This window comes from Parasteatoda tepidariorum, chromosome 1 (assembly GCF_043381705.1).
Source record: "Parasteatoda tepidariorum isolate YZ-2023 chromosome 1, CAS_Ptep_4.0, whole genome shotgun sequence".
Classification (NCBI taxonomy): Eukaryota; Metazoa; Arthropoda; class Arachnida; order Araneae; family Theridiidae; genus Parasteatoda; species Parasteatoda tepidariorum.
This window is the reverse complement of record NC_092204.1, coordinates 53,457,416-53,469,175: the sequence shown is the minus strand read 5'-3', so window position 1 is coordinate 53,469,175 and position 11,760 is coordinate 53,457,416. Positions and strand designations below refer to the sequence as shown.

The window sequence follows — 11,760 nt, the reverse complement described above, 5'->3', positions numbered from 1 at the left end:
TGTGTAGGCAATTTAAACTCAAATATGTAAGGTGAAATTTGTTTATATTTGTACTGTTATGTATGTGTGTGACTGGGTTCTGATCTGGAACAAATTCGTCGCTCTCCTAAAAAATTTTTCACATTCAATCAAACAATTTTTTGTAGAACTGGTAACTGCCGTTAGATCGTACCTTTTCGGTGAGATGTGAACTGCAGACATTCTTCATTTGTACTCCGTGGAGAAAACTGCAGCGTTGTGGATCACCGCCATTGTAACAACACCTAATGGAGCCACTCATTCTCAAAATCATCTATTCATGCAATTTTTTAAACTTGAAAGAACCACCACATCACTAGTTAAAAAAAAAATTCTTTTTTTTTTCCTTTTTAAAAAAAATACTTTAGGATTGACTTCAACAGTAATTTTGAAGATTGGGTCTTCTATCCATCTGTAAATTATTTTACTTATACCTGCTTATTGCTACATAATAATTGTTGAATATTTTTTTATTTTATTTTTGTAATAGTTTTGTTCAAATTAAGAATTTTTTTCTTGTTTAAAATTTTCCTCCTTTGTTGAAAAATTTTGGCGGCGAACTGGGGTAATATGCCACAGTGACTCGCTACATTTTAACTCTATTGTATCTTTCTGTCTTATTCCATTTCTTTTATTTAATTTAATTACTTGTTATTTAGTATTCCTTCTTTTATTTTTAGTTTCATGATTTTTTTGTTATAATTTGTCAGGATATTTTATGCCAGTTTAAACTTTTAAGCACCATATCCCTTTCCGTAGGTTTATTCTTTTTATCCCTTTCTTATTCTCTTCACCAAGTTTAATTTTTGTCATCCTCTTTGCTTCGTCCCCAGAGTTTTTCTTCAATGGAGTTCTTTATCTTGCAGTTGGGTCTCTCCTTGACCCTGATTGGCTAATTCTCCCCTTTCCTCACAAATTTTAGCCACATGTTGAACCCGTGATGGTAACTTTTTTTGTGAGAACAATGATTCCTAACCAACGATCTTCTTTAAAATGTAGCATATGTCTTAATAAAAATATGTACATATGATAAGGCTGCTCATGACAAAACGGCAGTACATATTATAATGTAAAACGTTAATCCTTTTGTGAGAATGATACGTAACTTCTGACTCAAAATTAAAGGATCAAATATAAAAGGCCTAAATAAAAAAGAAAATATATGTTATGAGCAATCATTACGGACCACTTTGTATCTACATTTCATTCTCATATTTGCGTAACGGTATCCTTTTGTGATAACAATTGTAACTTATGCTTTTTATTAAATCATGAAAGGTCTTAAAAATGCATACATATGCTTCATGTTAAGGGCGTCCCTTAATTTACATGTCATATTAGTTCAATGGTAATCTTTTGAGAGAACATTAGTTCTTAACCTACGATCGTGATTAAAATAAATAGGCATCAATCTCAATATCTGTTAAGGGTTAACATCATTTTTGTTTAATGGATCATTTTGAAACAACAATGCTACCTAACCTATGATTGATCTTCTTTAAAATATAAATAAGATCATAATGACTTCCCAAAGATATTCACTATTTGGCAAATTATTTGATCTTCTTTAAAATATAAAGAAGATCATTGTGACTTCCCAAAGATATTCACTATTTGGCAAATTATTATTATATTTTTATTGTGCTATAAAATCTTTGTTTTATAAATAAAATCTGATGATATTTTATCATCAACAAAGTGGACACTAACCACCTGGCCCCGGATTTAACAAAATATAAAACTTCTCTTTCTAAAATTTTTTTTTTTAATATTTAAATTGCTTTATAGCAATTTAGATAAATTCGAACCACCCTCATAAGACTAAGACCAATTTTAACATTTGCAATCTCATTCTACTCTCGAATCACTACAAATAACGAAAGTTCTTTATTGATGAGCATTGGATTCTGAAATTTTTGCATTCATATTCATATATTTAAAGAAAAATTACTTTTTTATTTAAGATGATGAAAAAAAAAGTGCAGACATCTTCCAAAAGAAAAAAAAATATACAGCAATGAACATAAAAAAATGAACATGACTTCATGCAGTCATTTCAGAGTTCCTAATCTAACCACTGTAATAAACTGTAGCATCCGCCACCATCCTAGAGGATTTATACTACCAGTGATAGTTGTATCAAGAATAAAAACATTGTTTATAACAGTGATACATACCACGTGCAATAGTATAATCAACATAAGCGACAAAGTAAAAACTCATAATTGAGATTTTTACATACTTAGCATTTTTGTATGAAATTTTTTTTTCGAAATTTTTTTTTTTTATCAGTTTTTGAAGATTTGTTTTAGCGTTCATAGCATTAGAAGTGGAAAGAAAATAGTTATCAAGCTATACTTAAGCATAAAAATGATTAGAATTTTTTTTAAAATAACGGCAGGCACTGAACTTTTGTTCTTCGCCTTAGAAGATGCCGGAAGTTTTGCTCATTTATCATTACCCAGTGAGCACCTGTGAACCAAAGTCACGGAGGCAAGCAACATTACCCACACCACATGGCCACAAATACCTGTTCATAGGGTGGGCCACATTCATGCATTAGAAGACAACACAGAGAGAGAAACATCCATACCCAGAGCGGAATTCGAACCCACAGCAATTGGCTTCGCAGTCAGACACACTAACCACCTGGCCGGCGATTAGAAAACATAGAACAATGATTAGAAGCTGCCGGCCAGGTGGCTGAGAAGTTAGCGCGCCTGAATGCAAAGCCAATGGCTGCGGGTTCGAATCCCGCTCTGGGCATGGATGTTTCTCTCTATGTGTTGTCTTCTAATGTGTGAATGTGGCCCACCCTATAAACGGGTTTATGGCAGTGTGGCCTCTGGGACTTTGGTTCACGGGTACCCACTGGGTAACGTGAAATGAGTAACAATTCCGGCATCTTCTAAGGCGAAGAATAAAGCTCAGTGCCTGCCATTTGAAAAAAAAAAAAAAACATTATTAGAAGCTTCAAAAAAAAAAAGTCAAACAAATATTAAGCTTAATTTATTCAAGTTTTATTGACTGTGATTATCTTTAGCATATTGTAATTATACCCCAATCATAAATTTTGTTAAAATATTGATGCAAAGACACAGGGTTGTCATTGTTTAACAAAAATTAATTTGTTCCTTATCCAACAATTTACAATGTTTGTAACTTAATGTGTAATATTTTTATGTTAAAAAAAAATGGCATAACAATTTTAAAGAAAAGGAAACAACATAAAAACTGAAAATTTAATTTCAATGCAAAAAACAGTAACAGATAAAAGAAGATAGATTTCAAATAATTCTTCAACTCTATCAAAAATTAAACAAAAGAGCTGCACACAAGCTTTTTATAAAAACGGGATCAAATCTGAATAGATGTAATTTAGAAAAATGTTACAACAGTAAGTAGAAACATTTATTTACATTATATAACAAAGTCAAACCACTATCAGTGTTCTGACAATCACAAAAAAATTAGAATTTCTTTATTGGAAGTAAAAATTAAATCTGTCCCATTGGTTTCAGCTCTGGGGAAATCTATAGATAAGAAAAAATAAACATTCAATAAAAACGAATAAATGAAAATCATACATTTACATGATACTGCTTTTCCAAGTTTAAGTTTTGAAATGTTTGAATAAAATAAAATATTGCTATTAAAACAAATTAGTACTTTAACCCTTTTACGCCTACAGGATTTTAAAATAGAAGTGCTATGTAAATAAATATAATGATGCTGGGGGGATGCATGCTTCACAATCATTATTGCTCTTGATTTTTTTAAAAAAAGAAACCATTACATTAAAATTAAGTTATTCAGTATAAAGATTCTAGAATGTTTATTGTAGTAACACAGATTTAGTTTCTGATTGTATTGAAATAAAATAAAAACTTCAAAAAAATTTTCTTTGTTGTCATTTCAAATTTATTCACAAACTTGTTTTTTAAAATTCTTATTTAATTTTTATTCACACTAAAAATTTGTTAAATGCTTTCACTCAAAAAGGCTATTTAGAAATATTGCAAAAAGCTAATTCTTAATGTTGCTTTAAAATTTTTCAGCTATTTTGTATTCATTAAACACATGCATTGATTAAACACAGTTTGACATAAAACTTATTAAAAAGTAAACATAATGTATAACTTACTTACAGTTCAATAATTGTAAAATGGTAAGCAAATATCTTTTATCAGAAAAGATTTCATAACAAGATATCTTAATTTATGTATAAAAAAACTTATGCTTACTTCAAACTGGCAATCTGTGGATGATAGAATGTCTTCTATGCTGACTCCATCAGCTATTTCAATTAGAGTTAATCCCTTTTCTTTATCTACATCAAATACGCCCTACAAAAACACGTAAAAGTACCATTATTAATGAAGATAGAAAAAAAGCGAAAATTTTAACTTTTATTTGAAATATCAAAATATTGTCAGTGGTTTCTGCTACCCCCAGAACCGAAAAATGTCTTAGATTTAATAGAAATCAGTTATCTCACCTAAGGGAAAAAATATTCTTGTGGTTTTTTAGAAGTAGTTTTTTTTTTCCCTTTCTTTTTCAGTAGACCACGGAAAAAAAAACATGCACTATCATTGTGTATGTATTATATACACTATATTTAGATTGTACAGAAATGTCAGAGGAAAGAATGCAATTTATAAGCAAAAAACTGATCGTATATAAGCTAGATTGATATAACCCCTAGCAATGCAAGTTAATGCAATTCTGATATTTGACTGGAAGGACCTGGAGAACTTTGTTAAACTATTTCAAGGGGGCTTAGAGCATAATTAAACTTTGTCAATCGCATATTTTTGACAGAAGGTTGAATGCATTAGCCTTTGACTTGTGTCATTTCATGTCAATATTGCTGCCGTATGAGCTGTTGCTGATTGCCCCATAGCTACACCATTGGTTCAGTCTTAATTCCACTGCTAAAGGTCAATCAATTTTGCCTATAATCAATCATGCTTTAAGGTATCTTACTATCCTGTATTTCTAACCCCCATAGCATTTCTAATTTCTATACCATTTTTCACACTGTCCAAAGCTGACCATGATATACTTCTTAACCATTGATGCACTCTCCATCACTGGTGTCCTATTCCCAATTAAAAAGAGCGGCAAAAGGGCTAGGCTCTGTTTTTTACAGTCTATGAAAACTGTGATTTCCAAATAGTCATGCCCTTGTATTCTTTTGATTGATTTTCTCTAATGCATCGTTATTTTTTTATGGAAAGAATATCTGTAACAAGATAGTTCCAATATTGGTGAAAATTTGTTGAAAGATAAATGTTGTTATTCGGTAAAGGTAGGCATTGAGTCACAATGGCTCAGGTGATAAGAGCGTTCACCTTCCAATACAGCAAACCGGGTTCGAATCCCAGTCAATATACGAATTCTGCATCTGGCTTGTACTGACCACAGTGCTGACATGAAATATCCTCAGTGGTGGACAGATCATGGGTTAGAGTCCCCTTGCCAATCAGGATAACTGTGGGAGGTTCTTCCTCTCCATGTAACGCAAATAAGAGTTAGCTCCATCAAGAACTCTTCCACAAAGGCAAATTTCTCCCAATAACTGATCCTTCTTTTGTCTTCTGAATTAGGTTCAAAATTACAAGGTTACAGAGTGAATATTAGTAATCGTAAACCCATAAAATTGGGTCGGCTGTTCAATGATGGTTATAAAATAAAATAATCATTCTAGTAACAAAAGGCTACTGTTTATAGAAGAATCATAATGCAAAATTACGTTTACAAAATTTAAATAAAATTTTTAAAATTTCTTCTCTTTTCAGTTGGGAGCATTTTTAATAAATAAATATTTACAAAGATTATTTTTTATATAGAGCTGCTATAAAACAGTGGTTAAATCACTGAGCTAACATTGTGAAGAATCTGAGTCCTAACCTTGGTGCCAGCTTAAAGCTTACTCAGCTAGTTTGGAAAACAAAGGTGTACAATGAACTTGAAATTAAGGAAACCTAACTTCACAACCAACATGATGATTGTGTATTCTAAGAATACTTTATTTTCCTTTTTTTATGTAAATTAGTATCTAGAAAAATAGTTCTCAATTAAGCCCATTTAAAGATTATTCCTATGTAATTAAATTATACTATTTGTTCAAAATCTTAATAAATCACAAATTAAAAATATTTTTTCCAACAGCAAAACACTAAATAACAAAAAATAATAATAATAATTAATCTACAACAATAATGCATCCATAAAAATGTTAGTGCAAAACGCAAATATCAGCTAATAAAAATCTTGAAGCAAAGGTATAGAAAGTTCAATAATTAAATAAATAAACAATATTAATACATAAAGTTTTGAAAAACTATATTATCTTTATTACAAACCTAACTTTATTTGATTAAAACAAAAATAAATGTTAGTCGAAACTAGACTAGTTCATTTTTATTCCCCAGAAATTTTTTTTAATGAACATGAATAAACTTGCAGTTGAATTTTTCCAATAATTATTATTTTATTATCAACTTAAAGATTGCATTGTTATGATAAAATAATTTTAAAATGTAACGGAGATTCAAATTTATACTTGCTTACTATTAAATTGTTCTATAAAGATACTTGGTTTCTAAAATAAAATGACTACAGAGAAACGGACACATTGCTTATTACATACAGGCAGCACAACAGAGAATCAAAATATAACAAAAATGTGAGAAAGAATAAATAATTGGCACAGTACCATCTATGGATATTAATTTAAATCATAAATCTTAGCCATTATTTCACATTACAAAACAATAAACAAAAGTAATATAAAAGAACTGAAGAACAATGAGATTTAAATACTGAACAACAAACCAAATGTTTAGATTTTAGAATTATATATTTCGAATAATTATTTTAATCAAGCCAGAAACAAAATTTAAACGTTTAGAAAAATATATTAAATTAGTACACAACTTGGAATTTTTTTTGTAAGATATATCTATGAAAATTTAGGAGCCTAACAATACAATCCATTGACAGATGATTCAGAAATTATAAAAATAATTTTCCTTCAGTTTCTTTAAGTTGAAATGTAAAGCTATTTCTTTAAAATATAAAATATTTTAGATCATATATTAAATATTTTGCTAGTAATTGCATGACAAATAAACATAATATGGAAATCAAAGTACATTGAGTTGAAAAATCAAATTATAGAATTAGCTGTTCACTTAAAAGTATTTCTTGTATTAATTAAAGATGTTTTGAACTTTTATCATAAGTTTAGTTTGTAAATAGAGATTGAAATATAACATAAAAATGCTTTCTAAAACAGCAAAAGAAACAAATATAAATTCTACATAAATATAAATGTTATACATACTGATGTATAAAAAATAGTTTATTGATAATGATGTAGAAAAAATAATTCAATGATAATATCAGATTTATCAATAATAACTATCAGATTATCTATATTTAAGTTAACTTTTACTAGGCCATTGACTTAACCAAAAAATTTTCAAACATTACTGACATAATTTGCAGTAATGTTTGCCTGATTGTCAGTGCATGAATTTTTAACCCTTTGATGCAGATAGGACACTGGTGGCCTTTTTTTTTGTATATTTTTTCTGACGCTTTTTTAGTTATAAAAAACAGTCGAATATTTATCCAAAAAATCTGTTAGATTATCTGTATCATATTTGTATTAAAAGATAAAATTTAAAAAAAAAGTAGTTTAAAAATCTTTTCCTTCATTTATAGTCAAGAATTTATCAATAATTGATTTTCTGAAGTAAAGACGTTTTAATGATAAGTAACTGTTTCTTTTAAATCTATATAAATTCACTTATCTATAATATTTTCACTGATTTTAACCTAAATTAATGCAAAATAATGATAAAAGTGTGAAAAATATGTTTAACTAAAGTTGTGCGTCAAATGGTTAAAAACTTAAATACAATGAGAAAAATAGTAAAAATGTGCAGATTTACTTTTTCTGTTATAATTCTGTCAACACATCTTTTTCCTGTAAGAGGTAAAGAACAAGATTCTACAATTTTAGGCGTATCATCTTTGGCGTTGTGCTCCATAGTAACAACTACTTTTGTACCACTGCTCCCACATGAGACTAAATCCATAGCTCCTCCCATTCCTTTAACAAGCTTTCCCTGTAAATAATTTGCAAACAAAAGGAATTCACTATAAGCATGCAGTTAGGAAATAATCAAATTTTGTTAACGCATTTATTTGTGAAGCCCAGTAAATTTGTTGCATATTTATTTGGAAAAATCATACATAAGATAAAAGTTAGTTAACTTCATTTGTAAAACAATGTAATACTTATTGCATTTTTTTTGTTTTATACAGGGTGCGTAGCCAAATTTATTCAACAAAAAATAAGCACCTTTTAAGCATTTATCAAGCACTCAAAAAATATTTTTAAGCCCTTTAAAAAAATATCATAATTAGGCAGGGTTGGAAAGTTTTTGACAACTGACGGTTTTATCTTGTTTTAACCGTAATATATGATAAAAAAAACTTTTGGCATTGTTTTTGACAACTGTCAAAAATCATGAAATTTTGTAAAACGAATGATGTTTTTGTACACTATGGACTGACAATACGCCGAAATAGATTGGGGTTGAATTAATTGTGAAAACGCTGAATAGAACAATGTGAACTGCATCTTTTTGCATAATTCGAAGCGAAAATCAACATAATAAAGGAAAAATCTCATTTTGATAAAGGAAAAATTAAGCACTTTTTAAAAATACCCAATGAAAAAAGCACTTTTTAAATACGCTATGCACCCTGTTTATAGTATGATATCTGTTTCCCTTTCTATTTTAAGTGAGAAAAATTGTTTTAAAAATATACAGAAGTTATAGAACAGCTATGGAGTTTGAAAAAGAGAAAAATTGTAAATAAGGATTTCTCTGTTTTTTTTATTTTTTTATATCTTTTAATATATTGATTTATTTATGTTTTAAACTTTTTATAATAATAGGTTTAGCCATTCAACAAATTTTAAAAGTTGCAAGCTCAATAGCTTCAAGTTGAATGAAGTTCTCATTTTAAGTAGGAAAAAAAATTAAATAATTATTTTCTATAGTAACAATATATGCTATAAAAAATTTTTTGAAACAGATTTTTATAACAAATTTCTTTTTTAATACTGTTTTGACAAAATTCTGGAGTTTAAAAAATTTGAAAATATCTTTAAATAATATAACTATAAATTAGGAAATGTTACTTTATTTTAAGCGCAGTTAGTTCAGTATTACTTTCAAGAATTATGAAAAGAAAAAAAATCTGTATCATCTGTTTAATTCAAGTATCATGATCTAGTTCCGCCCCCTCTAATATAAAGTATAATAAAGCAACATAAACAACAAAATACTCAAATGAAAATCAATCAAACAATATAAATCTAAAACAAGTCAAGAGGTACTTATTTCATGTTTTACCAGTACAAGTCATATGTACTGGTAAAACATGACTTTAATTTACACGGAAAATTATTTTACTGTAATAAGTTTCAGTTAGAAGTGTGTAAAACTATACTATATTGATAATACATGAAACAAGATAAGATGGACAAGATAGATAATAATAAGTATTCAAAACATTTAAGATGGAACATTTTTCTCTCTTTACTTAACATTTTTCTCTCTTTACTACAAAAAATAGAAGTAAAGATGAAAATGCAAGAAAAAATATTTAGGTATAAAGAATCAATTAATTTAATTGTTTGTAATATAGGTAACAAAAGTATAGTAGGACTTCATTTAAAAGACTTTTTCATTCTTAAATTGCTTTAGATGAGAAGTGGAAATTCAACACTGGTAAATGATAAAATTCTTTTACAAAGAAAAATTCCTCATGTCAGTATGTTCTTTTTACTGAATTATGCAGAGATTGAAAATAAATAAGACATAAATATTATTTCTAAAAAAAATTCATTAATAAGTTTTAAATTATATAAACTAAACAGTAATATCATATAAACAATAACCAACATACAAACTAAATTTAATATATAAACTAAAGTAACTAGAGTAAACTAGTATTAAAGCTCAGCTTAGTAGTAGTGCCAATACATAACACGTTTTCAAAAGAATATTAAAAATAAACATCTTTTTACTCAATACTTTTTAAAACAACTTGAGTAAATAAGGAAAACTAAACTTACAGGAACCATCCAATTTGCTAAGTCTCCATATCTTGAAACTTGCATTCCTCCTAACATAGTTAGCTGAATATGACCACTGTTTTAAAATAAATAAAAATAAGGATACACACAATTTTTTGTATAATGAATAGAAATTATAATGCATGAATCCTATGGTAAAATAATTTTCAAACATTACATGCATATAATTTGAAGGCATTCAATAAAACTCGGCAAAAATAATTTAATAAAATTACAATTTATTCAACATACTTCTCAAGAATAATTTTTTAAAAAATACAACAATCTAAAATTACATTCTTAAAAAGAAATTTTACTTGAGAAAAATGAAAATATATTTTGGGGGAGAAAAGAAAGACTTGTTCATAAGCTTCTCAGGATTTTATGTCTTACTTATGCTAACTCAATGTAATATATGGATAAAGCTAAAGGATGAGAAAAAAAAAAGCTCATGAATTACACAGAAACAGACATATTATAGTTTCAGCTCTGGAATGAACATCCCTCTTCAGAGTCCAGACACAAAAGAAAGTTGAAGAATATTGCAAACAAGTTATAACAAGGGAAAAGGAGGGTAGGGAGAACAAGTTAGTCAAGCAAAAGAACGAAGATAAAAAAAAAAAAAATAATCATTAAGAAAAATATGAAGAAAAATTTTTTTTTTTTTTTAAAGTGAAGAATATAATTTTTTTTAAAGTTATTGAAAGTGTAGAATTAAAATACTCTAATATGTACTAGTTTACATTTCTTCCTCTTACTTTTTTTTATTTATTAATTTTATTCTTCTGCCCACAAAAAAAAACTTGTTTTCCCCCTTCTTATTTAGTTTAAAAGCTATGTATTGAGGAAAGAGTTTTATACAAATTTGTTTAAATTTGAAACACTCAGTTGCTTTAAGACAGCATTCAATAAATTCCGATGAAAGTTAAATAAATAAAAAAACATATCAAAATGTACATATTAAATTTTATTTTCTCAAACTAAACATGAATAAATTAAAAAGAAAAATCTTAGAGTAGATTTTTTGCAGACTATCAATTAAAAATAATAAAATTCTTTTTATTCCATTTCATAGTAAGATTACTTTAAAACTTTTGAAAAAATAAGTTAATTAGGATCAAAATAAACAACTATGCACTGTGCAAATCAGCTATCAAGTAACATGATACAGTTAAAATTAAATTTTTAAAATTCAAATATGAAACGTGAAATGAATTTAAAATTAAATTATTTATTTAATTTTATTAAATTAAATTAAATTATTTTAATATAAAGACCTTGTAAAAACAAGTGAAACGTCTGTATATACTAACCCTCTGACCATTGCAAATGATTCATCACTTGGGAAAAATGATGCACCAGGAAGTACAGTAACAGTTTCTTTGCCAGCATTTATTAAATCAGCATCTTGTTCATTTTCTAATGGATATGGACCCTAAAAGTATGAATAAAAAAAATTGAAATAAATAAACGTTATTTTTATAAAAAAATATGGCATTACATTTTCACAATGGTACAAAAAAGATGTGATTATCTTACATATTTTTTTCTGTAGATGTTAGTTTATAGCCTAAATA

General features: G+C 27.6%; 1 protein-coding gene across 1 annotated transcript in view; it reads right to left on the bottom strand.

Annotated features, from left to right (window-relative positions):
* Window positions 1–3,246: 3,246 nt before the first annotated feature.
* Window positions 3,247–11,760, bottom strand: part of LOC107443751 (Succinyl-CoA:3-ketoacid CoA transferase) — a 34,209-nt gene continuing 25,695 nt past the window's right edge. The window contains exons 11-15 of the mRNA XM_071180278.1: window positions 11,497–11,618; window positions 10,184–10,259; window positions 7,983–8,159; window positions 4,263–4,364; window positions 3,247–3,551 (exon numbers count right to left, since the gene is read on the bottom strand). Coding sequence (XP_071036379.1) covers window positions 3,516–3,551; window positions 4,263–4,364; window positions 7,983–8,159; window positions 10,184–10,259; window positions 11,497–11,618 — 513 coding nt within the window. The 3' untranslated portion in view covers window positions 3,247–3,515. The remainder of the gene's footprint in view (window positions 3,552–4,262; window positions 4,365–7,982; window positions 8,160–10,183; window positions 10,260–11,496; window positions 11,619–11,760) is intronic.